Raw genomic sequence first — 27,424 nt, 5'->3', positions numbered from 1 at the left:
ACTAGTGTACATATATTTATATTTATAGATACATATATATTTAGTCATTTTTTCTCTTTTACCATGTCTCTCTAATATTTAGCTCCTTACTATTTTTATATTTTTATATTTTATTTTATTATATTTTACTATATTTTCTGTACTGTATCATGCTGCTGAGTGACTGCTGCTCGTCAAACACATTTCATTGCAATGTTGACCCTGTGCTAACTTGCATATGACAAATAAATAAAACTTGAAAACTTGAAACTTGATTTAACGACTTCTAGCGACTTTTAGGACAGCCAATAGCGATTTTCCTTACTGAGGAGTTGGCAACACTGAAGGCATTATTTGGTGAGGGCGAAGCTCAAACCGACACAACCAAATTGAATCAGAAATTCATAAATACCATTTGTCAAATTGGCACACATTAAAAACAGAACTACAAATAGGATGTACCAACTTTCACAAAATTTTAGCCCAAGGGCATCTAATTGTGTTTATGTGATTTCTGTAAAAGATGCCAGATCCAGTACATAGGAGAAATTCTCCACTCAAATATGGCAACATAAATACAACATTACACATAATAAGGAAGGCCATATTCCTCTCGTCAGACACTTACCAAAATAAAACAGGAAGTAACGGGAACACACGCACAGAAACACAGACAGACACACAGAGAACATGACTGGGGAACATGGATAACATGACAGGCAGGAGGGAACAGAATGAAACATGAGGGAAGAAGCAAGACGTTAGAACTCAACAAATATAAACACAGACACAGAGAAAGAGACACAGAGGACAAAGACATAAGAGGGAATCTAATAATCAAAAGCTAAACAGAACAATATTGGCACTACAGAAAGGAGTTTCAAGACTAACAAAGTGGAAATAAACATAAATCAGAATACAAACTGACAAAGGCACACATAAAATTAAAAATACTGGGTCAAATGACCGTGGATCATGACACTCTGAGATATTCATGTTTAAACCAGGAGTCAGTGTGTGAAAGATAAACATGACCGAGGTCGTTGGCCATTTTTAAACATATATATCTTATATGTTTAAACTTTAGACCATCACATTTCTATGAATCAAAGATGGTCAAGCAGAAGAACTATGGTGATATCAGATGGAATGACTCACCTGCACAGGTGAGCTGTGTGACAGCAGAGAGCTGATTGGCTTTCAGCAGAGGAAACAGGAAACACTTTAAACGTCTCCTCATCTCTAACTCAGCTGCTCCTCTGACAGCACGCCAACTATTGATCCTGAACTTCTGGGCAATGATCACTCTCTGAAATCTGATCAGGTTATTGGAGAAGTGTCAAACATAAGGCTCGGGGACAGCAAAGTTGCTTTTGCTGTTGCTGGTTAGCTGGTATCTGTGTGTGAAGAGGTTACCATACAGTCTGATAAACAGAATAGCATGAGCTGGTAATAAACATGGTCACTTCCACAGACAAAAAACAACATGGAAGATGTCAGAATGCTCATGCTAATGCTTCAAATGACACTAAGTCCATCTTTAATATACAGTCTGTGATCTGAACACAGCACACCCTGATCATGTTTCATAAAGTTTAAATATTACTGAAAAACTGTCATCATTTTTGTTTTTATTATTGTACAGGTGAGCTCTGCTGATCCACCATCTTCTCCTTTTTGAACCTTGTAGTGACATCATCCAGGTGTGTTTGTGCCGTTGCCTTCAACAGTTTAAGCTCCGGAATCAGGACAGGAGGTCTGACAGAACAGCTGAGACTCTCACTGTAACACACATGAATACAGGTGTGTGTGTGTGTGTGTTCAGGTAAAACACTGCAAACACAAAAGGTGAAAATGATGAATGTTTCAAACTGTTGTGATGCTGGTGTGCAACGTGTTCTAATGAGAACAAACAGCCCAGATACAAATGTTCTAGTTGTTCTGAAGGTGTTAGGTGTTCTGAGAGCAGACTGAACCAGCAGTCAGAGCCTCAGCAGATCCTCAGATATGTTGACCTGAGTCCTCATAAACTGACAGAGGTCATCCCTGTCTAGTACTCAGCAGAGATGGGCAGTAATGCGTTACTATAATCTGGTTACTTTTTTCAAGTAACGAGTAAAGTAAGGGATTACTATTGCAAAAACGGTAATTAGATTATCGTTACTTTCCCGTAGGAACGCTGCGTTACTGCGTTACTAAAACCGTGATTTTTTGCGAGAATGTCTCATGACAGTGACGTAAGCGAGTGCGACGTTCGTGACAACAGCTGTGTGCAGATCAACAATGGATCATATATCGAGTGCAGAGAGAGTATGAGCGTGCAGCGTTTAAAGCGTGGAAGTACTGACCTTACTTTGAGTTTGATTCCATAAAAAGTGACAAAAACATTAGTGTCCGTTGTGCGTGGGAAGAAAACTTCTTTTTACAGCGAAAAAAACCCCTAAACTTCCAAACAAGCACCGAGTAGCTACGACGTAATGGGAAACTCACAGAGAAACTCGGATTCTTCCACTGACCGCTGCACACCTGCACCAGGGTAACCCTCCGCCTACCCCACTCCTGCTTTACAGGTGAAAATAGAGCAACAGGACCGCTAGTCTTTGACTTTATTTATTTTCTGCTGTGTTTTACTTGCATCTGAAAGAGTGAGTGTAAATACACAAAATATTGTATGTGCTGGAATGTGCAGAAAATAGGTTTAAATATTAAACAAATTTCTTCCAGTCAGTCAAATATAATTAAATTTTTGCTTGATGCATAAAGTTAAAAGATTAAAACTAATAAAACAAGTTTTAAAAAGAGACTTTTCCATTTGATTACATTTTGTATGATGATTATGCAGAAAAAGTAGAATTGGGCTGAAAAATCTATCATTTTATCACCTATTCAGGTTGTAAATCGTGTTTTTAAAAAGTAACTAAGTAATTAATTACTTTTTAAAATAAGTAATCAATAAAGTAACGGGATTACTTTTTGGGGAAGTAATCAGTAATTAGTTACTGACTACTTTTTTCAAGTAACTTGACCAACACTGCTAATGACCACTTTGAGTTTTGAGTCAGCTTGTTACAAAACTCCCTGGAGCATCTGCAGATTGTCCAAAATGCTGCAGCAAGGCTTCTGACAAAAACATCTAAATACTCTCATGTAACACCGTTGCTTATACAGCTGCACCGGCTCCCCGTTGAATTCAGAGTCCATTTTCAGATTCTGGTTCTGACATTTAAAGCTCTTGAAGAACAAGCACCAGCGTACATCATTGAACTTTTACAGCCCTATGTCCCTAGTAGGTCGCTGAGGTCTTGTGATCAGGGCCTACTTGTCATTCAGTATACAAGACTGAAAACCAAGGGTGGTAGAGCTTTTGCCACTGTGGCCGCCAGACTGTGGAACTCCCTTCCTTAGAACTTAAGATCTGCAGACTCAGTGATTACTTTAAAAAAAACAGCTAAAAACACATCTTTTTAAAATTGCATTTTGTTAACTTTTGACTGTTTTTGTTTTATACCTTGTAAAGCACTTTGTGATCTTTTATCTAGAAATGTGCTATATAAATAAAATTTTACTTACTTACTTACTAATAGATTAGTAAAGTTCTGTAAATATGAGCTGCAAAACTGGTATATCTGGGCTCTCAGTCATAATGTCATGCTTGTAATTAATATTAATAGAACATGCTGTTTGCAAATGTAGTCAGCCTTTTTCCCATTTGTAAACCTGAATTCAATTAGAAACTCATCTCAATGCTATCTTTAAAGGAAATCTAATTAGTTGGATGACCTATTGTGCTGTCTAAGTCTGATCGTCTCAGCCACACATGGGTAAAATCCACCCACTTCGGATGTTATCACACCATACAATGGGTATTATGAACAGAAATCAGCCCCATAGATATGGGCTAATAGGGCCCATCCTGTCTTTCAGGTGGATACAGTGTTCACAGGTGAGACCATTTAAATGGACAGCATTTATGGAGGGACTATAAAAAGTCAGGGAGTGTTAATAAAGTTAATGTGGTCATGCTAGTAATACATGGAGTGTTGATTTAACATCTTTGAGATGCATTTGTAGATATTCTTACGCGTTTTACTGTCTTTAAAGTTACAGTGTAAATCTTAGTTCATATTGTAGTTAAGCAGTTGCTAATTAAACAATATCAGGAAGCCACCCTCCTTCTTGCCGGACAGTTACACAAACACTCGTTGTAAAAACCCTGTGGTGTGTCATGAAAGTCAAAAGCAGTGTGTGTGTGTGTATGCATGTGCGAGCATGTGTGTGTGTGTGTGTGTGCGTGTAAGTATATATGTGCATCCCCCCATTTTGGCTTCATTTTTGGGGAGCTATCGCGTCGTTCATGCTTTCTACAGTATTTCTACAATACTGGGCTGGCCCAGTATTCCAATTTAAGTATGATACCTTAGGCCAGGGATTAATCTGGTGCATCTCCTCTCCCCCTTCATTGGAAAGTGCACTCTTAAGTATTTTTCCCACACCGGAATAAAAAAATACTTATATTTACAAATAACAGATTCAGCTGATGGAGCCTGACTCAAACCTGATTATTAATGTACAGCACAAACACACAGACAGAGGTACTGTGAGGAGTGTCGTGTGTGGAGGCGAGGAAGTGACCCAAACGCAGGACTCAGGATAGTGAAGAACTGAAGATGGTTTATTATGAATCGTGGATGAACAGGGCAGGAACGTAGGACTGACTGGCTGAAAGACTGGATGGCTGGATGGCTGACTGACTGAACTGAACATACATACGGAGAGACGGCATTAACCGAGTAGAAACAGAGGGCTTAAATACACAGACTGATGAGGATGATAATGAGAGACCGGTGAGTACACAGTCGAACATAATCTGGCTAATGACACGAGACGAGCTGACACAGGAAAACCAGGAAGTGAGAACATGGAAGTGGAAAAATAAACTGAACATGAACAAAACTGAAAGCACTGGGTCGACGACCCAGGAACCCTGACAGGTACTGTTTAAAGTTTAGTGTTAATCTAAGTCGCTGATTATGTACAGTATTACTATCCATGTCTATCCTGACATGCATACAGGGGATGGAAAAGATCCAGTTGGGAGATGCCTGACAAGGAAGTCATACTAATACTTGATTATTTTGTAGTATAAATGGTAATCAGAGTCATCCTTTTTGTGAATCAGACCGCTGGTAAACATCGAGGTCCAGCGCACTGTAACGTGTAATTTCAACTGCTGAAGCCAATTAAATCTTTTAAACGCTATTGTACATTCTTTAGGAAAAGAAAACGAACACAAACAGTCCATGCACACATGAGATTTGTTTGGCTGTTAAACATGTATTTTAGTAACTTAATTCATTCATTTCTCTACTTTGTACTATGTGTGCGATCCATAATATCACTTCTAGGTCTGAGGTTTTTTTAAAAATGTATTGTTCTGTTTCAATCAATGGGTTCATATCTATGACAATAATTTGATAAGTTTAACAGGTTGGTTTAGGCCTGGCAATACAGCAAATATTCACAAACTTTTGTCTTTGAAGAATGTTTATCTTTTTTGAGATGAAGCTATCTGGCAAAATGATACAACCCTTTTAACCTCATCTTTATGTCTATCATGTGGCTATGGTACTGGATTTTGGTTTGATGCATATGCAGGTTACAGCTGGGGAATGGCAGTATGTTGTGGATTGATTTGGCATGTTCAACCACTGTTACACCAAACTCTCTCACTTATGATAAAGGCCTCTTACTCAGTGTCATGGATTTTCTATACTTTTGAGGACACAGGTCCAAAGTCTGAGGCAGTAAGTCAGATCAAAGAAGGCAATGATTCTAAAATGGGAGTTTACTCATGTCATTGTATATATCCAGGAATATGTGCCTGAGGATAGTTGTCATGAAATCAATATTAAATCAAAGTATTACTTAATTACCACAGCTGACACGAGTTCTCCATAGCTGCCTGCTGTCTCAGGATCTGTCTCCAAAAAGGACCAGGGAGCACTAACATGTTATGTTCTAAACTGATGCAGAAAATGCACATTAAACATAATATAAACTTACTGAGTGAAGTAATGTCAAGAGGATGCCTTTAGCTCCTATTGGGTTGGTTCCTTGATCAATACAATACAGAATCATTAATCTGGTTTTATGTAATGTCCTTAAAACATGTCAAAATGAGGCTCTGTAGTCTGTGTGGCCTCCACATGCCTGTATGACCTCCCTACAACACCTGGGCATGCTCCTGATGAAGTGGCAGATGCTCTCCTGAGGGATCTCCTACCAGACTACAGGACTAAAGCATCTGCCCACTCCTGGACATTTTGTGGTGCAGTTGGTGGATGGAGCGAGACATGATGTCCCAGATGTCTTCAATTGGATTCAGGTCTAGGGAAAGGGCGGGCCAGTCCACAGCATCAATGCCTTCGTCTTGCAGGAACCGCTGACACACTCAAGCCACATGAGGTCTAGCATTGTCTTGCATTAGGAGGAACCCAGGGCCAACTGCACCACCATATGGTGTCACAGGGCATCTGAGGATCTCATCTCGGTACCTAATGGCAGTCAGGTTACCTCTGGCGAGCATATGGGGGCTATGCGGACCCCTAAAGACATGTCACGCCACACCATTACTGACCCACTGCCAAACTGGTCATGCTGGGGGATGTGCTCAGTGTGAACCTGCTTTCATCTGTGAAGCACACAGGGGGCCAATGGCGAAGTTGTGTGCCATCCTGGATGAGGGGCTTGTGTTGCTTGCGGACTGGATCTCATGCTACCACTAGAGTGAAATCACAACCAGCAATCAAAAGTGACCAAAACATCAACCAGAAAGCATAGGTACTGAGAAGTGGTCTGTAGTCACCACCTGCAGAGCCACTCCTTTATTGGGGGTGTCTTGCTAATTGCCTATAATTTCCACCTGTTGTCTAGTCCATTTGCACAACAGCATGTGAAATTGATTGTCAGTCAGTGTTGCCTCCTAAGTGGACAGTTTCATTTCACAGAAGTGTGACTAACTTGGAGTTGTTGTTTAAGAGTTCCCTTTATTTTTTTGAGCAGTTGTATTTCCTGAACTGTTCTCATAGCACAGGCATATCTGCTGTAATCACCTTCTAATCATCCCCAATTTTCAGCCAAAGAGAACATCATACATACCCCAACTTTACCAGCGTGAGATGTTTCCTTGTCAGGCGAGCTCAGACAAATCAATTCAACAACAGCAGAATCTAAATGTAAGTATGTAAGTTTCAGAATTTAAAAGTAACTTACATATCTATTAAAATATAGATTTACCATGTACAAAAATTAATCAGGAAGCAGAAATTGAAAATGAAATGATGGCAATCCTGGAGGAGGTTTCTGATAAACTCCACTCTGTGAGGGTTGTCATCTTGAAGGCAAGAGTTCGGAACCAGACTGTGGTGATATGGAATTTCCACAAGCAGAATCTCATCTTGATATGTCTCTGCCTTTAGATGGCCTTCAGTTATGGCAAGCTTTGTTTTTCAAGTGAGGGAGATGCTGCCCCACATCATCAAACTGCCTCCCCCAAAAGCTGTCACCCTATTAGTGCAGCAATCAACATAGCGTTGTCCATGTCTTATCCACACCTTGAACCCATGATCCAACTGCTATAGGCAGAATCTGGTCTCATTAACATAACGTTTTTCTACATGGTTTCAGTGCACATGCTGCAGGCACTAGCACACACAGGCCAGATGGTGAATGGCAGTCTCCGATTGTCTGGGTACAGAGCCAATCGGCCATGTCATCCTGCAAACCTTGACTGCAAATCTTAGAAGACATTGTGAGGAAACTGTCTTCTTGTGGCATCATCTTTCTGCAACACCCACTTTGCGGCCAATTTCTGACATGCCCGTTACGTAACTTGAACTTGACCTTCAAATTGGAGATGGTCCTCGGGACTCACTGCAAATAATGCTGCAACTTTGTTTTACAGGGCAGCTTTAAGTTTCCCTATGGAACGTGCCCTATGCAGACAAGTCAAACCTTTGTGTTTGGCAGCACCATAGCAGCGTCCATCAGTTGTACTAGGAAATATCATCAGGAGACATGCCATTAATTTCCATAGTTATGCTGTTGACACCCAGCTTTACATTGTTCTTTCTCCTGATGACCCTGAGCCAATCGACCATCTCACCCATCCAAATCATTTATTGTCAGTGTTCCAATCACTCCCGTGGCCACAGGTGTATAACAATCAAGCACATAGGAATGCAGACAGCTTCTGCAAAGATTTGTGAGATAATAGGTCCCTCTCAGGAGCTCGGTGAATTCTAGTGTGCTAACTTGAAAGGAAGGCAAAAAGTCCAGTTGTGAGATTTCCTCTCTACTTAATATTACACACTCAAGTCTTACACAGTGTAATGCCTAGCGTCAGATGCAGTGGTGTAAAGCACACTGCTAATGGACTCTAGCTCAGTGGAGATGTGTTCTGGAGGAACAATCGAGCTTCCCCATCTGGAAATCTGATGGCCAAGTCTGGGTTTGGCAGTTACCAGGATAACGGTACTCCTCTGCCTGCATTGTGCCAAGTGTAACATTTGGTGGAGGGGCGATTATGATGTTGGGTTGTTCTTCGGGAGTTTGGCTCAGCGTCTTAGTTCCTGTGAGGAATTTAATATGGTGTGAATTTATGGTATGTTGGGGTGCAGGATTCTGGATGAAATTCTGGATTAAACAGGGGGCCAGTGAAGAGAAGCCTACTTAGGAGATCATGTTAGCGATTAATGATCAAGGAACTGACCTCACAGCCCATTGTTCATTTAGTGGGCTGGTTTCAGTTGTTGTGCAAATGTACTGTTTTTAAGGTTGCAGAAACCTGCAGTCAGCTGAGACTGAAATAGTCACTTGGATGAGTGACGAAACATTTCTCCCATTGAAAACACTACGTCCAGATGAACAGAATACCCGTTTTGGGATATTTAGGAGAAATATGTTCTCTCTTTCTAGTCCCTGTCAGGACTCTTGCTGCAGGTGTTGGTATCAAGGTCTGTCTTCTTACTCCTGTTGCCAACTCTCAGCCTCATTATGGTCTCCGTGCTCTCTACCAGCCTATAGCAGCTTGAGCCTTAATGCAGGGTCTTCTCCCTCCTGTCCCTTGCAGGTCTTGGTTTTTCACAGCCTCCCTACTCTGTCGGCTATCAACAGCCCAGCGCAGCTCCCACCTCTTGCATTTTTGACCTTTACGGTTCTTTGTTCTCTGTCAGCTGTCAGCAGCCCTAAACCATAACCCAATCTCTCTGCTAGCCTCTGCCATCCCTCAGCCCTTTTGCTTTCTCTGTTTTCCTTTCCAATCAAATGGCAAACGTGGCCTGCCATCGGAGGTCTGCCGCCGAGCCGAGCAAAGACAGCAAACAAATACAAATAAACACCTCTGACATGGTTCTGGGTCTGTGAGTATTTGTGTTTCAGACTCTTTAATTATATTATTTCATTATTGTTATTCATAGTTGTGATTTCCTTTAGTTATTAGTGACTGTAGTCCTTCCTCCCTTACTAGTGGGGGGCGATCGTGGCTCAAGAGTTGGGAGTTCGTCTTGTAATCGGAAGGTTCGAGCCCCGGCTTGGACAGTCTCGGTCGTTGTGTCCTTGGGCAAGACACTTCACCTGTTGCCTACTGGTGGTGGTCAGAGGGCCCGGTGGCCGGTGGCCTCGCCTCTGTAAGTGCGCCCCAGGGTGGCTGTGACTACAATGTAGCTGCCATCACCAGTGCATGAATGGATGGATGACTGGATATGTAAAGCGCTTTGGGGTCCTTAGGGACCAGTAAAAGCACTATACAAATACAGGCCACTTACCATTTGCAGGCCATCTTGGCCTGTGTTTAGCCCCGGTTCCCCTGTCTACTCTATGCTTTTCTGTATCCCAAGTCTCATGTGTAGTCACCCTTGTTGCTATGTCCGCAATGTCTCCCCAGTCACTGTGTTAAGCTTGTGTGTCCTGAATCTGAGTTTTGGTCTGTTTGTTTCCCGATTTATTTTAATAGTCCTTGTGTATCTGGTTCGGCTTCCCTTGACTCGTTAGGTCTGATTTGTCCCAGCTGCTTTCCCACCTCTTCCCATCTTCTTGTTGTCCCTGCTTGTGTATTTAAGCCCTATGTTTTTCTCTGTCAGTTGTCATGTCAAACCCTCACAATTCTGTGTGTTTTCTCCATGCGCCATTTCCCATCAGCTCTTAGTTTTTAGTTCCCTTGTTATTATTTTCCTGGTTTTCCAAGGCTTAGTGTCCTAACTTGTAGCTTTATGTTTTGCTTCTTGTATTTCGTGTTCAAGTTTTTTCCAGATAATAAAGCTGGCGCTTTGAGTTTTCCTGTTTGTGTTTGAGTCCTGTGTTTGGGTGCTCATCCTGCCTGCCACACAGCGTAACCCTGACAAAAGGAAGGTTGCAGATTGGATTATAATTATCTCAGACAGCTGGGTCAAGAGATGGCCTTTTAAGTGGCAGTTTAACTACTGCCAGCTTGAAGGCCTATGGTACATAACTGTTTTATTATTAATTATTAGTCAGCTAAATAAAATAAAACACAAGGAACTCAGCATTATACCTGTAAAACATCACACCTGGTGATAGGTTTGTAGCTTAAACCTATTCGCTGGAACGTTCAAGACAATTCAACTACACAGCAAAAGCAAGACACGAGTAGGCAAAGTTCTTTATGTTTCTCGTGCACGGGAGAGAACTGGTCAAACGCCGGTCCTTCGCTTGACCCCAGTTGCTCTCGTCCACTCCCCCGTAACACTGCTCTTTTATTGAGGTTACGTGAATATACTTAGGTTCATTAACATATGACGTATACATACAAACAAAGAGTACCTTGCCTGTGTGTGTGTGTGTGTGTGTGTGTGTGTGTGTGTGGGGGGGGGGGGTGTCAGTGTCTGACCCCATAAAGACTTCCCTAAACCTGCTGGTCTGGAAGTCCAGCAGTTCATCTAAACAAAAGGCACTTAGACACAGACATAGATACGTTTATCCTACCATAAAACATTAAAAGAAGGTACGACCTCTCCCGTGCTCCCAGGATGTGGGTGTGAATGCCAGAACACTCTGGAATGCACACAAAGTCTTTACAGACTACTAAGGATCAAACCTCTACCAACATGAAATTGACTATACAACTCTAAGCATTTATGAGTAGATATTTCTAAGCATAAATGACAATCCAACAATACAAATCTAACACCTGGCTCTGGCAGGAATGAACATCAGATGCTCTTGACATTTAACTCGTATGTGTTTTCCACTGAGCCATCACCAGGGAACAAGCATTAGAACAACTCTTGACTTTTCTGATTTATCACTGCATAATCCATCTCCCCTTGCACTCATGAAGAGGAGAGGATAACTCTGACTAAATAGTAGATTATAAAATGAAAAGTAGATATTTTTAAACGCAAATGATAACGAGAACTCGCAGATAAAATCTCAGAAATGTGGTAAACAGGAAGAGAATTCAGACACATACCACAGGTTATTAAGTTTCGCACCAAACTGACAAGCCTGTTGTGATTTCTTTCCATCCCTTCCTCCTTCTTGCTCAGTGAGCTCGTAGATAAAATCTCAGAAATGTGGTAAACAGGAAGAGAATTCAGACACATACCACAGGTTATTAAGTTTCGCACCAAACTGACAAGTCTGTTGTGATTTCTTTCCATCCCTTCCTCCTTCTTGCTCAGTGAGCTCGTAGATAAAATCTCAGAAATGTGGTAAACAGGAAGAGAATTCAGACACATACCACAGGTTATTAAGTTTCGCACCAAACTGACAAGTCTGTTGTGATTTCTTTCCATCCCTTCCTCCTTCTTGATCAGTGAGCTCGTAGATAAAATCTCAGAAATGTGGTAAACAGGAAGAGAATTCAGACACATACCACAGGTTATTAAGTTTCGCACCAAACTGACAAGTCTGTTGTAATTTCTTTCCATCCCTTCCTCCTTCTTGCTCAGTGAGCTCGTAGATAAAATCTCAGAAATGTGGTAAACAGGAAGAGAATTTGGACACATACCACAGGTTATTAAGTTTCGCACCAAACTGACAAGCCTGTTGTGATTTCTTTCCATCCCTTCCTCCTTCTTGCTCAGTGAGCTCACATGGCAAACATATTTGAACAACCAGGAACTCTTCAGATAACTTGTGACAGATGAACTGAGGTTGCATGCTAGGCCATTTTAATAAGAGCAGCTTAAAAAAGAAGAACAATTTTACTTCTTTTCAGTAAAGGCGGCGCACGATAATGGACATCACATGTAAACTGGCTTGATGTAACGCTGCTATATGATATTCATAGTACATTAGAAAAGAAACAACAAAAACATACAATATTTTCTGAAGAATTATTTTATTATTTTCATATTGATTCAGTTTTTCTGTGTTTATGAAGGAGGCTGGGCGGAGTCTGTTTAGACCTAACATGTCGGTGTGATCAGATCTCACAGAGACAAAGAAGTGTAATGTGTGTGTCAGTTTGATGTGTTGTAGTTTCAGGAGTCAGTATACAGCTACAAAGCTTTTTGTTCAGTGTATACAAACAGCTGTAGCTACAGAAAAGGCAGCATGGAGAGACTCACACTGTCTTAAAACAAGAGGGCTGCTTTCTCTCACACATTATGTCCACTTACTAAGGACATGTTTCTGTTTGTGAAAGCTGAAGAAACTTAATTAAATAACAAAACTGTGAAAAACACAAGAAATCAAATGTCTGCAAATTCAGATCAACCAAAAACATGTTTACATGTAATGTCTCCTCACATTAATAACATAATTATTACCAAATTATATGTATTTTGGTGTGGTATAACTGGATAACCTTCACAGACAACATTGACAAAGTTTTTTTTAGTTCATTTGAAAGCCTGAATCTTAGCTTTGTGCACCCATATCAGAGAGGTTTGACTCCCTGGTCCAACTGTCAAACATGCACCTTCAAGGAAATGGTGTTGAACCATTTTAAAGATCTTTATTTTTGTTCAGTTCAGTGTTATTTTTATATAATATCAAATCACAACAGCAGTCTCCTCAAGGCATTATTAAAAAAAAACATCTATAAAGGTAGAACATGTTATTACTCATTACAGACAGAGGAGAACAAGAACAGGCCCATGTTTCTCTTAAACAACGCAGCCAGGTCCTGCATTACATTAACTAGTAATACTTAACTAGTAACTTCATATATGTCTCTACAGCCTCATTATCTAAAACTTTGTTACAAAGTAAATATATATTCTTAGTGCTTATTTTCTGTTTATGTTGTTTTATAAAATGTATAACATTATAACATGGGGCGATCGTGGCTCAAGAGTTGGGAGTTCGCCTTGTAATCGGAAGGTTGCCAGTACGAGCCCCAGCTTGGACAGTCTCGGTCGTTGTGTCCTTGGGCAAAACACTTCATCCATCGCCTACTGGTGTGTGAATGTGTGTGTGAATGTGTGGATGACTGGATATGTAAAGCGCTTTGGGGTCCTAAGGGACTAGTAAAGCACTATACAAATACAGGCCATTTACCATTTTACAGGCCATTTATTGAGGCCAGAGTAGGAGAACGCCATTGTGAGTAGATTGTGTGCCAAAAGTACTGACAGGAAACTGCACAATTTGTGCAGAGAACAGGAAGCGTTGCAGACAGAAAGTGAAACTAGGCAGGGTGCACTGTAGAGTTGTTTTGATCGAAACTGTGGCTGGGTCCCAATTCAGGGTCTGCACGCTTGAAGTACGCACACTACGCGCACTACGTACGGTGCGTACTATAAGTACAAGAAGTGCGGAAGTGAGAGGCTTGTGAAATGGAACGGTCTAGCTTTCGTCGCACTGCTCAGGTTGCCTAGCAACCATGATACTAACGGCGAGAAACGTTTCATACAGCTTTGTGTGACAGAAAAGGAGAAAAATGTTTTGTTGTTCATTCATTTTTGTCATGACATCACTTTGATTAGTTGAGTATCTGAGGCTGAGACCACAGGACTGTAAAACATGATTGTTGGGCTTCATTCCTGTACTGAACAGTTATTTAAGATTAGCTAGTAAATAACAATTAGCTAATGTTGTTCATGAGACTAAAATCATCTCACTGTGGTAATGTAAATATAATATGGCCAATATTATATTATTGTCAGATTATTATAGACAGACAGACAGACAGACAGATAGACAGATAGATAGATAGATGGAATCGTCTGGTATTCAGAGACAATATAACGTGTTTCGTATTGAGCTGAAAAGGAACACAGTTTGTCCCGGACTTCAGCTACAATGAAAAAGACACAAAGTTGGAGTTATTCTGTGTTTATGCTGCACAGCTTTCTCTTCTTCTCTCATCCTCCCCCTCCCTCTCCTGTTGCTACTTCAATCATGAAACTGATCAATGATCAGCTGATCGGCTTTTCTCTCTTGTTTATTTATCGCCCACTTTGCGCCAGAAAGAGGAAACCAGCGGATGTTGTGCTAAACAACAGCAGCACTTTTAAGCTTGATCAGCTGTTGTTAGAATTTATTTAATATTAATTAAGTATCAGCTGATGTTTGCTGGAGCCACAGCTGTAAAGCTGCTGGTCATGATATCGGTTTGAATATGTGGTGAGAGGGAAACATGAAGATGAAACCAGGAGATGACAGCTGGTAACTGTGCAGGGGCGGGTCTAGCAAAGTGTTGCCAGGGTTCCATGTAGGGCATTAAAAGGGAAAGGGGGGCACAAGGAAATACTTTTCTTATTCTCATTTAAAATGTCTCACTTTTAAAAAAATAATTATCTGAGTCTTACAGCAAACGATTGATAGATTGATACATATATACCATCAGAACAGTGTACATCACTGTCACAACAGCGTTTATTTTCATTCAAAGGCTTTATGATTTTTCCTATAATGGTGGTCTAGTCAGAATGCCGGGGACGATTTTTTTTTGTCCCAGTCCAGCCCTGTATGCAGCTCATCTGCAGTCTGGTGTTGCCTACATCTTCCTATTCAGAAGGCAGAATTTCCGAGTTCTGAGTACAATCGAAAACACCAAGACTGCAGTTTTTGTGTTGGATGTAAAAAGCAGGCTAGGATAGAATCAGGTGTGGGATTTCTCTCGTGGAAATGTGCACATTATTTTTTCTATTGGTAGGTGGCACAGTACACTTGTGGCAAGTAAGCAAGCTAGAAGACTGGCAATCTTGCTGGGTATCCAGTTACGGAAGCAACACATTAACAAGAGAATTCCGAGTAAAACTAGTTACTTTCCCTAGTAACTAATTACTCTGAAAGGAACGAGTAACTTGAAGTAACTGAGTTACTTTTGATAGAAGTAACTAGTAATGTAACTAAGTTACTAATTTAAAGTAACTTACCCAACACTGATCATATATAAGAGACAAATATTGTTTGTTTAATATGTTTGCATTATTACATTTGACTCAATGCTTACATACATGTGTAAAAAGGAAAATGTACGAGCTGTGAAAACTGTGTCTGATAGAATGAAGAGTAGACTGATATATGAAATATTCCTTTATTGGGTGAGAAAATCAGACCATGTCATAACTGCTTTAAGTCACACAGAATAGATATCAGAGCCTTAAACAGGCTGACTTCTGCTAAATGGGTCAAACTGGGCAGAAAGTCTACAAACACTTAACATCCTTATAGAATATGATGTAACACTATAGATCAACTTAGCTCAGAATATATAAAGCATATAAACAATTACAGTGATATGATGCAACAAACACAGCAGTGCTACTAATCCAAAATACTCAAAGCTTCATAGAACTGAAACAAACATTTATTTTTAGCTCCATTCTGCTGCTGATACATACTTTATGTTTCTGAACATTAAACTTGTTGCTGCCTTTCATAGTGTGTAACTTGAAGGCCCTGAGTACTTTCTCCCACACTGAAAACACTGGATGATAACATTATTTGAACATTACCTAATAAGACTGATTCAGGACAGACAGTGATGTTAAACTTTCCTAGCAGTCCTTCACAAACAGGGAACAGTCTGTCTATTCTCTCCATCTGTCAGCTGCTGCTGGCTCTTCCTCCTCCTCTTCCTCACACACTGCTGAGTTTGTCCTGTTGGATCATCAGGGGTGCAAAGCCTTAATGATGATGTGCAGCAGTGGGTCCCTCAGTCTGTCCTCACTCTGGACACTTGCAGTCGTCACACATGGAAATCAAATGTGTGATAAGCTGCAGGATTCAAACACAAGTGTAACTTATAAATACATGTTCATACTTTTATTCCACAATCAGAGAGAAAGAAACAGAGACAGAGTGCAGGACAGACACACAGGTGACAGTCTCAGGTGTATACACTGCTACAAACAGGAGGATTTAGTGTTTGTGTTATTACGAGTGCTAAACAAGAAGAGTTCCAGATGGTACAGTGGACACATGTGTGACTGCTGTGATTAAAGCATCTTTCTTTCAGCTTAACGAGTGAACCGTCAGCTCGTTCAAACACACGTTAAAGTCCATTTGGCTCGACACCACCGAACAGAGGCAGCAATATAACACAGCTAACATTAACAGTGCAGTGAATCCTGCTTGTGCCGTGATATTCAGGACTGCAAACCGAGCAGCATCACTGACTTTCAGCTTGTTGTGTTTGTGGATATATGACTGACTTTAATTATCCATAAAATCATCACATTCTCTGTAAGATTAAGGTCGACTATTGAACGGCGTATATTTGAAAGTAAAGGCTTTAAAACTAAGTTAGTACAAACATCACTAGTGTCACATAACTTTGCTGACATGTGGCCAACAGTAATGTTTTAATGTTCTTCATTATTAAACATTCGCACATAAATAAGTGACGTCATATTCAGTACTTACTTTTGACAGTTCACTCTTCGGCCGCTCCCTTCTGCCGTATTTTGCGGCAAAATTATCCACACCCACCGCTGGGCTATGAATTGTGGGATATATGGGACCACGAAGCGTGCACCGGACCACGCTTGATATTTGGGGAAATCGACGGCGCATTTGGAGTACACTTCGAATTGGGACAGCCGTCGTCGCGTGGCGGTGACGTAATCGCACTTAAAATGCTTACTTCAAGCGTGCAAACCCTGAATTGGGACACAGCCATAGGCCCTGTCTCAATATGCGTACTTGTGCGTACTTGCCTTCGCGTGTACTCGTGATACATCATCAGTCGGAGACCAAGTACTGTTCCAATTCAAAGTACGCATTGTCACTACCCGATCCGTACCGGAAACCCGATCGGTATCCCGCATGCGCAAATCTTACCTCACTTCCTCTCTTTGCCAGCATTGCGACATTCAATATATTTGAATGACACGGTTAGTGCCCACTTAGCTCCTAGAATTTCCCAACTGCTGTGCCTCCTTTTCGACTACCAAAATTTTAACTGTGATCCACTTACAAAACTGTCTCATTTTATTGGAACGATCCACATTTGCATCCATTCACGGTACATTTGACATCTGAACACGTTTGTACACATGATGAAAGGACAGATGGTGTTTGTGTGTCCTTCTTAAACTTAGTGTGAATGTTTCATCATGTAGAACTACTTAGAACAAAGTCTTTGGGAACATTTGGAGAACACGGTTAGGAAAGTAACATCCTGGTAGAACATTTTCTTAAAGCAAAGCAGAGCTGCAACATGACTGTGAGGATTCAGAAGAATAAAGTCAGAATACTTCATTATTGTGAAGACTAAAGTGCACCTTAATGCTGCCAATGAATACACATGTTCTTTGTGAAAGCATGTGTGAGCACAGCTGACATGCACTACACTGACCCCACTCGCCCCATTTCTTCATCCACTTCTTGCTCTTGTGCTTGAAATGAGACGCAGACGCAGCAAAAGTAAGAGGCTCTAAAATCCACAAAAAGGGGGCTTGTTAGATCAGGATGTTGGATGTGATCCACAGAAAACATGGATAATACACCACTTTATTTGAAGACATCTGTAGCACTGCCTCAGTTCTATATGTTTCCACAGACTCCTCTGTGCACCTAAAGGAAAGGTCAAAGGTCAGCAGCACATGTAGTTGGGACAATTCTTCATTTACAAACAACAGTCGCACAAACTATACAATTATTTTCCTCCAATGACGACTTTTCACTTGCAGAAATGGTCCTGTGTGATTTCTAGGCTGTGATATAAAAACTAGTTCCTAATGGCAGCGATTCACTCAGTAAACATGTGTTTCCTTCACCAACCTCACACACAGATCCAATAAGATCAGGAAGTGGGCAGTATAGTACAATATGTGTTATTTTGTACTGTACTGCCCAAACTAAAGATCTGCTGAAGTGTTGGAAATGATTCAGATGTTTATTTTGGACGATACAGCAGAAGATCAGACATGAAAGTGGAGATAACACAGAAGACCTGCAGCAAAGGGTCAGAGGTCAGACTGGGCCACTGGATTCAACAATGAGCCAATGATCATCAAGTAGTGACTAAAGCAGAGCCCTGACGTTCTGACATTTATCACACAGTTAGAACAAATGTCTGCTGATGACTTCATCTCATGAAATGACTGATAGATGTCAATTCATTGATCAGCTGAGCTGCTGCTGCTGATCTTCATCATGCACAGAAACATTCAGCTTGTTTCAATCAGTAAATAACTCCCACTACTCTCAGTTTGAACTGTTCCCACTCAAAATGCTGTGAGAACAATGATCATTGTAGAACTTCACAAACATCACGTGTTGTTTTCCACATGTAAGATCAGCAAACATACAGAAACTTCCTGTTGCCACACACGGCCTCTAAAATCTCTTCCACGCTTTCTGTCTGAAGTCCACTCTCTGTGTCGGATCCACAGGAAACAACAAGATCTTATTAACATGGTTCTCAATGTGTCTCCTTCCAAAAAGTCCAACCAATGAACAAATGTGTGTATTTGTGGAGGCCGAACAAAAGCATGACACATTTCAGTGTCTCAGGACTGGACACCTTTAAACATGTAGAGGATCAAACAGCCGTCCACAAATGCTAAACATACATGAAACTATCAAAGCTGAGAATCATTTCATTCCAATAACATCTAATGGTACATATATATAGACACAAACGCTGCTAGGATTTGGCTTCCTAAGCAGTTGGGATGCACTGTGTTGGTTTCCAAAAGAGAGGAATGATTTCACAAACAGATTAACAGTGTCAATAAAACCTGTGTTAGCAGCTCTGTATCTGGAGCCAGGTGCTGAGGTTAAGGAGTCTGCAAACATGTCCTGTGGTTCAGAAACAGCTCTGAGTCCTTCTTCTGACTGGGGACGACCACTTCAGCCCAGGACCATTGATGAGTGGTGTGGAGCAGGAGGAGGGTGAGGACAGGTGGGCGGAGCCACACAGCTCTGTCCTGGAGTAGTGATGGTAAATTTGATTCTTTTTACTGAATCGAGTTTTAATGAGTCACTTACCAAAGTGAATCGGGTTTTTTTTAAGTCATTTGATTCACTGAGTCAGCTGACAACAGATGTCAGCCTAATGTGTACCTTAATCAAGCCATGCAATAACAACATGTGCCAGAACATGCAAAACAGTGCAAAAGTAACATGCTGAAACTGTCAGGGTGCTGGGTCGTTGACCCAGCGTTTTGAGTTTTGTGATTGTTTTCCTCTGTTCTAGTTATTCTGTGTCCTCCCTCCTTGTATCCGGTTCGGGTTCTAGATTTCCTGTTTTGTTCTGAAGGTCTCTGTCTGTTGTCATTGTGTTCAGCTTGTGTCCTCCGGTCATCATGTGTATTGGGATCAGCTGTTCTCCCCTCCTGTGTGTGATTACCTTGTGTGTGTATATTTAGTGGGTGTTGGTCTGTGTTCGTTGTCGGCTCGTCTGTGTTTCTCGGTGTAACTACGTCTCTTTGCATTCTCCGCTCTCCGTCTCATGTGTAGGTTTGTCATTTAGTTTTCCCAGTCTAGGTTTTGTCAGTCATTTGTCATTCCTCACTGCCTGTTCTGTCGCGCCACTTCTGTAAATAAAACATCACTCTCATCACCAGTCAACTGCTGCATTTTGGGTCCTTTTCCTCCTACACCACACGGCTCACCCCGCCAGCCGTGACAGTGAATGGACTGATTTTTATATAGCGCTTTTCTACTCTCCCAGATTACTCAAACTGCTCTATACAACATGCCACTTTTGCTTAACTGAGTGCTTCCTAACTACATTCATACACATTCACACTCTTGACATGCAGACTGGAGGAGCCAGAGATCGAACCACTAACCCTCCAATCAGTTTGTAACCTGCTCTGCCACCTGAGATATGGCATGCCATCGCATAAACAGTGGCGTCATTGCCAGACCTGGCACACATCTGGTAGACATACACTCTGCCAAAACACCAGTCAGTCAGAAGTGCCAGCGTGATGCCAGATCTGGGCCAGACCTGTTTTCTGTAGGCCTGGGCCACATAAACCAAGCCACAATCAAGCCAGATATGGCATGCCATCACATAGACACTGCCATCGATGCCAGGCCTGGCCCATATCTGGATGACATACGTCTTATCATGCCAGAAGTCGGCCAGCAGTGCCGACTTGATACCAGATGCAGGCCAGACCTGCTTGCTATGTGGGCACTAGCACACACACACAGACACAGTTACTTTACCAACTGACCCCTGAGCTCCTAAGTGTCCCGCAAACCTCATTCGGGGATCCACTCCTCTACTTCACTGTCACTCCCTGAAAGCTCACTGTCCTCACTTTCTGAGGACAGAAAGTGCACATTCCCTTGGTTTCCTTCCATAAAAGGTATTTACATCCATGTCCTGTAATTATGAGTAGATTGTAAAGTAAAAAACATTGACTATGATCATATAAATGCAGACAAACACATCTCTACACTCATATGCAAATGCATTATAATGCCTGAAAAATTTTGAGCTAACTGCGCAGTGTTGCCCCTGAGGCAACGAATGAAAATTAACAGTTTTACTGTATAAATAAATTTAAAAAGTAGAACAATCAAATATGCTTCTTAACATATTCATGCACATACAAGTATTTTCTAATATACATTTATTTCACTATAAACATGTAAAATAGTGATCTTTATCTTGCCTCCTAATGGAGATGTCCCTCTTGTAGTGCAGCTGGCAGAAAGGGGTCCTCCCCCCCCCCAAAAAAAATGAAAGTCACACCACCTTCAACTCATCATTTTATTGGAAAGAGATGTGTCTGGTAGCAGTATTTGAAAAAAAAAAAAAAAGGTTTTTTTTATTCCAGTAATGTTTGAGTACTTCCTCGTTTTTTAAAAAAACTGGGAGGAGTGGGGAAGTAAGCTCATGATAGTCCTGCCTCTTGCTGCCATATCATAAAAAGGTCAGATTTGCAGATGAGACAGTTAAACTTCAGATTTCTGGAGACAGGATGGAGACCATCTTGGTTTTCTCTGTGTTGCTTCTGGCCTGCTCTATCTCAGCAGCTCCGACAGCTGAAGATGAGGTCATTCTTAAAAAAAAGATTGCGCTCCTACAACCAGGTGCATGTGACATGGAAGCTGTGCTGACAGGGATAGTCACCTCTCTGGCTGTACAAAAAGAGCAGATCACGCTTCTTCAAAAGGAGAATCAAGGTACAAAATTGTGTTAGTTAGTGAGAGACATAACAGCATCAAGAAGCCTTCATATGATCCGCTGTTGTGTTCCAGTTACCTTAAAGAACAGAATTGTATTTTTTGATCATGTAAATACAGAATTTTAATTACAGGAACACTAAAGCAATCTGAGGACAAGCTGTGCAATCATGTTCTATTTCCTTTTGTTTTGTCAGAACAAGAAGAAAAACTAAAAATGGTGGAGACACAGAAGACTGAGATTGAGCAGCTGAAGCAGCGGCTACAAGGTACTGTGTGGAAATCCTCATGGGCAGAATTTCTATAGAGATGTTGTAATATTTATGTTTATGACACAAGTTTGACTGTAAACTGTTGAAATGAAATTTTCTAGTTGTCAGCACAAACAGATATGATGCAAATATATTCACTGGGAAGTGATTTAGCATGACTTTTGTAATGCATTTGCATTGCATAGTTATTGGTTCCATCTTCAATAACTTGCCTTTCATATGGAGTGAGAGAGACAGACTGAAGAGACAGCAGGGATAATAACTTTGAAATAAAACTGATTTTTTTTTCTCATTTGTTTTGATTTCTTTTTATTTCATTTATTTATAACCGTGACCTACTTTTATGTTGTTTACCATATTGTCCGATTCATGTCAAAAGCTGGCATCAGTTTCTGCCTGCTGAATTCACATGACCTTGATCAGTTTTAAGGGTCACTGCTTCATTTTTTCACATATATCATCATATGAAGCAACATGAGTGGAGGGTGATGTAAATCCAGGGTGAGCTGAGCAATGTGGAAAGGCTGACCTGAGGCGAGATCTAGAGGTTCCTGATAGAGTGTGGTGGCAGGGGGCAGGCAGGTGAGGCATTGAGTGATTTCAAAAATGGTGGTTTGTTATCCTGAGTCCGAGAGAGAACCGTGAGCCAGAGGTTTGAGAGAAGGTGAATCCAGGAACTACAGCACAAGAAAGTAAGGTTAGCAAGATTATTCACAAAGGGAGCTTGAAACATGAGAGCCAGCTACCAACACGGATTGATGACAAACTGGCAGTGAATGAACGTCAGTGGGAGGCTTAAATCAATCTGGGTTGATTGCCTGCAAATCAGCTCCAGGTGTGAGAAACTGGAGGAGGAGGTGGCCCTGCCCAGGGGTGGATCCCAGGTAGACTCAGGAGCCTGACTGAAAATTGCAGCCGCACACCCCGGACCATGACATCTGAAGTGTTTAATGGGAGGTGATGTCACATGCTGCTCCAAATATACTCTCTAATCATGTTGATGAAATATTGGTGGTATTGGCACATCCTGATGTGGCCATGCTGGCAATAATCGGCTTCTAGTTTATAATTCATTAAACAAATGTTTTACATATAAAGAATATTAACTGTTAATAGTGGTAAATAAGATACATAAGTAAAATCGATTCAACCAGTAATGTATGAATATTTCATAATAAACTTCAGTTAATCGAATTATTAGTTAAGTACAGGAATTAAAATGGAGTCAGCGCCTTAAAAAAGGAGTGAAGGTGGAGCAGTGGTGACACATCACACTACTTTAATTTACTTTATTGATTTATACAGCACTCTTAACACGGTAAAAACGTGCTTCACAATGATATAAAACAGATAAACATAAAACAGCACAAATCTAGTTAAAAGCTAGTCTAAATATTAGACTATCACTCTATCTGTATTTTCTGTGCTGCTTACAAACTGAAGAATCATTAACTTACAGTTTCACAACAGTGCAGTGAACAAGATGACATTTCTTCAACATGATATCTACACAAACTAATATTTTAAGACTATATCATAGTAATGCATTCACCAAATGGGGTTTGTGTAACGTGTAGTGTTTGAATTCACAGCCTGTACAAAGGAGGTATAACTGTAACACAGAAAGTATAAAATAATGACGTTTCTCTATCTCTCAGCCCAACAGGTGGCTTTCTCAGCCTCTCTGGTGGAGCAAGGTGGTGGATCTTATGCTGGACCATTTAACACAGAGACTACTCTGATCTTCAAACGCGTTGTCACAAACATTGGAAATGTCTACAACCCAGCCACAGGTAATAACACTGAATGTCTCTGCTTTGTTGATGTTCCAGATGTTCTAACAGCTGATTTTTCATGTAATGTGGCAAAAACAAATGTCCCACAGGTATTTTCACTGCACCAGTGAGAGGAGTCTACAACTTTGAGTTGACCCTGCATGGACACGGAAACAATGACAATCCTACATCTGCTAGGTTGTTCAGGAATGACGAGCTCATTTTTACGGCATGGGAACATCAGACAACACATTCTATAAGTACCTCTAATGGTGGCTCACTGCTTCTAGATGCTAAAGATCAGGTGTATGTGCGCCTCTGGCCTGGTGGGAGGATATTTGATGATTACAATCGTCACACCTCCTTCAGAGGTCATCTGCTTTTCCCCATGTGAAAGGTGTACCAGCTGCAAACTTCCTGTTTGGGTTGTCTTGTAGCTTTTTCTTTATTTTTTCAGAAGTAAAACAGGAAGTTAATCACCTGCTGGGATCAGTGAAACTGTTTTCTTATTTTTCATCTGTCTGTAAATCCAAAATCCAGATACACTAAACAATAATGTCATTTGGATCTCTCTCTCTTCTGATTTCAAAATTCAATGTGATTCCATTCTGTCATTTCATTCTAATAATATATCAGAATAAATCGATGATTAAGCAGCAGAGTTAGTTTCTTTGTGTGTTTTAATTGCCATTATCTCATGCTGACAGCAGAAAATCAAACACAGTCATGTCACAGTTGTGTTTCCAGAACAGAGATCAAACCCTACACATGCTGGGAGTTAGGCCTGATTTAAAATAGTTGTAGAGTCAATGATGTCGACGATAACCTACATCAGTACATCACCGCTGTTACCTTGTGGTGGTGTCCTGGTGTTTTATATGCACTGCCAGCTGTTAGAAACAAATAAAACACTGGACCCTTTGTTACAGTCAGTTTATTTGGGCGTAAGATATTTGTACTTCTAGTTTTTCTACATCTTAGTACGTTCCTTCACCTCCAATCTAATTTCAGTAATATCCTTCCTGGAATTTGTTCAAGTTTACCAGTTTTTATTTTGATGCTATGATTTTTTATTCTGTCACTGATAAATTAAAAAATTGCAACAAGAAAGTAGCTGAAAATCCACACTGTAAAACCCAATGCGTTAATTTAACTCAAACTTTTGGTGAAACTGATTACATAAAATAGTTTAAGTAACTAAAACAAACAAAAAAAACAAGTTAAATAAACATAATTTATATAGTTGATTTGGATAAAAAAATGTAAGTTACACTGATAAATGTTTTTTTGTTATATCCACATTTTGGTGCTGTCACGGTCTGTGGAGGCAGGCCGTGCGGTGATGTGTGTGGTGGACCCAGGTGCGAACACAGGTGAGGAGACGGGAGTGAACTTAAACTGAAAGGGAGGTTTTATTATGGCTGATGACAGAGTTCAAACAAAGCAGAAATAACGTGACTAAACTATAACTAAACTGGGAAACTGATACTGTGATAAATTATGGAGACTCAGAAAACTAAGAATGGAAAGACTGGCCGTGAAAACATGGAGGGTGGGAACACAGACGACGCGACACAGACTGAATGAAACACAGAGACTAAACACACATAAGGGATGATCAAGGGAAGTGGAAACACATGAGGGGGAACAGCTGATACACATGAACCTAATGACAGGACAGGGAAAGTGAAACTGCATACACTGACATTAGACACAGACTTTCAAAGTAAAACAGGAAACATGGGGATTAGACGTGACCTGAACTGAACATGACCACACAGACATGACGCATGACAGGTAGACGCACGGACCAGGGAGACTGAATACAGGAGGAGATGACATAAACAACTAAGGAACAAAGGACTAAACAGCAACCTCAGAATTAGCTAGATGAACTAAACTAGGGCACAAATGAATACCAAAATATATAAAAACTCAAACACTGGGTCACAGAGCCAGCCCATGACAGGTACTCTCTACTGGATCTTTTGACTTTCAAGTACAAATCTACCTCAATACATTTTAGGAATTAATAATTACTTTAAAATGTTAAGCATTTTAAGCTAATAGGACTCAAAGCTTTAAAATTCACCCAAACTCTTGTAATAGCCAAAACTACTGTGTTTTGAATTGGATATTAAAAGAAAATGTGTTAGAAATAAGCAATTACACTTGTAAAAACATAAGACAGACAACATCAATTTAAGTTACAAATTTATTGAGTAACTTTAGCTTGCATTACAAAATGTCTTAACATTCGCACTTTTTCAGAGAACCAAAAAACTTGCAAGGGGATGGAGCTAAGATCCTCTATGACAAATGGAGTTCAGTAATAAATGACAAATTAAATTTCCTTGTGTGTATGTTCATAAAAGAAAAAAAATCTCTGGCAGCGCAAAGATATAAATTCAACAGTTGTTATTGGGGAAAATTTCAGAAATGTCAAGTTTAGGCAAAAGTCTACAATATTAGAAATAAAGAATTTCACAACACGTTTTAACAGTATTCTGATCTGATTAACACATGAGTCATTTTATTAAACAAACAAACAAACAAACAAAGAAAGGAAAAGAAAAAACCCTCAGATAAAATCCTGCATTATCAGGGGGGGAAACTGAATGTAAGTAAATTACAGTGCAGCTAATACTGTTATAAAATATAATCCAAGTGCCTATTTGATAAGTATATATTAAAGACTATATTAAAGCGTAATATTAAAAGGTAATATTAAAGGCCAGCTTTAAGGGTTTATATATATATAAAGTATACTGTGCTTTAGGTCTTTAGGTCATTAGATTTCCTGGTGAAATGAAACTGTGATAAACAGGAGCTTTAGTGCAGACTTTTCAGAGAATGTAGCTCATGTTTGTGCTGCTAGATGATAACCAATGATAATAAGGTCGTCTCCTGTTGTGTCCGTGAGGAGTGGGGGTGCAGAGTATATCACTCTCATCCGGTCAGTAATGCGGTAGATCTGCAGAAGGCTTTCACGCTGTGCACATCTCCCTTCCTGAAGGTGTTATTGAAGAAGATTGCATTGAATAAAGTGATTGCATATGTTTTGATTACACCGAGTTTGCGTCTTCTCTGAAAAGCCTGAGGACAAAGGAATTGGGGTCGATAATTGGTGCCTGTGACCCGGATCCAAAATGGCTGAGAGACACGAATTAGATCGTAATCATGGGGTCGTGAAACGAGGCGAACAGAGGACAGGTCTAACAGAATTTAAAAGGTACACACCACCTGTTACATCCAAGTGTGCATATTGGATGAACCCTAAACCATCTGTTCGCTAATTTAAACGGCACTCATGTGTCCTGGGGTTGGTTCCCCCACCGATGGCTGGACGCAGCATCGGACCAGCAGCGTCTGGGGTCCTAGGCTGGTAACCTGAGAATTGAGGACCCTCAAACCACCCTAGAATAGAGCAAGAGACGTTCATTAAGAACTAGAGCTTGATGTCTAACGGGACAAATTTTGTCCTTGGGTTGGTTCCCCCCTCAAACCATCCTAAAATAGAGCAAGAGACGTTCATTAAGAACTAGAGCTTGATGTCTAACGGGACAAATTTTGTCCTTGGGTTGGTTCCCCCCTCAAACCACCCTAGAATAGAGCAAGAGACGTTCATTAAGAACTACAGCTTGATGTCTAACAGGACAAATTTTGTCCTTGGGTTGGTTCCCCCCTCAAACCATCCTAGAATAGAGCAAGAGACGTTCATTAAGAACTACAGCTTGATGTCTGGCATTCTAGTATTGTTTTGTTAAAAGCAGTGTTGGGACTAACGCGTTATTAAGTAACGCGTTACAGTAACTACGTTATTGTGGTAAC

The 27,424-nt window shown here is 40.6% G+C and overlaps 1 protein-coding gene across 2 annotated transcripts; it reads left to right on the top strand.

The window, feature by feature from the left end:
* The first annotated feature begins 21,329 nt into the window (after positions 1-21,329).
* Positions 21,330-24,104, top strand: LOC118455916 (complement C1q tumor necrosis factor-related protein 3-like). Of its 2 annotated transcripts, none has more exons than XM_087831183.1 (4): positions 21,330-21,546; positions 21,753-21,815; positions 23,477-23,611; positions 23,704-24,104. In XM_087831183.1, the coding sequence occupies exons 1-4, from the start codon at positions 21,342-21,344 to the stop codon at positions 23,985-23,987; spliced, it is 687 nt and encodes a 228-aa protein (XP_087687309.1). In that variant the 5' UTR covers positions 21,330-21,341; the 3' UTR covers positions 23,988-24,104. The 2 variants fall into 2 exon arrangements, with proteins under 2 accessions (XP_087687309.1, XP_087687305.1); XM_087831179.1 differs by having other exon boundaries at positions 21,342-21,546; positions 21,744-21,815.
* Positions 24,105-27,424: the final 3,320 nt, after the last annotated feature.

This window comes from Neolamprologus brichardi, chromosome 3, assembly GCF_056152115.1.
Source record: "Neolamprologus brichardi isolate AB-2024 chromosome 3, ASM5615211v1, whole genome shotgun sequence".
Classification (NCBI taxonomy): Eukaryota; Metazoa; Chordata; class Actinopteri; order Cichliformes; family Cichlidae; genus Neolamprologus; species Neolamprologus brichardi.
This window is presented reverse-complemented; position numbering and strand designations above follow the sequence as displayed.

Excerpts from the sequence above, each read along its gene's own strand:
- LOC118455916 (XM_087831179.1), top strand. The coding sequence starts at position 21,342 with ATGGAGACCATCTTGGTTTTCTCTGTGTTGCTTCTGGCCTGCTCTATC. Across the intron at positions 21,816-23,476 it reads GCTGAAGCAGCGGCTACAAG|CCCAACAGGTGGCTTTCTCA; the intron begins GTACTGTGTGGA and ends TCTATCTCTCAG. Across the intron at positions 23,612-23,703 it reads TGTCTACAACCCAGCCACAG|GTATTTTCACTGCACCAGTG; the intron begins GTAATAACACTG and ends AATGTCCCACAG.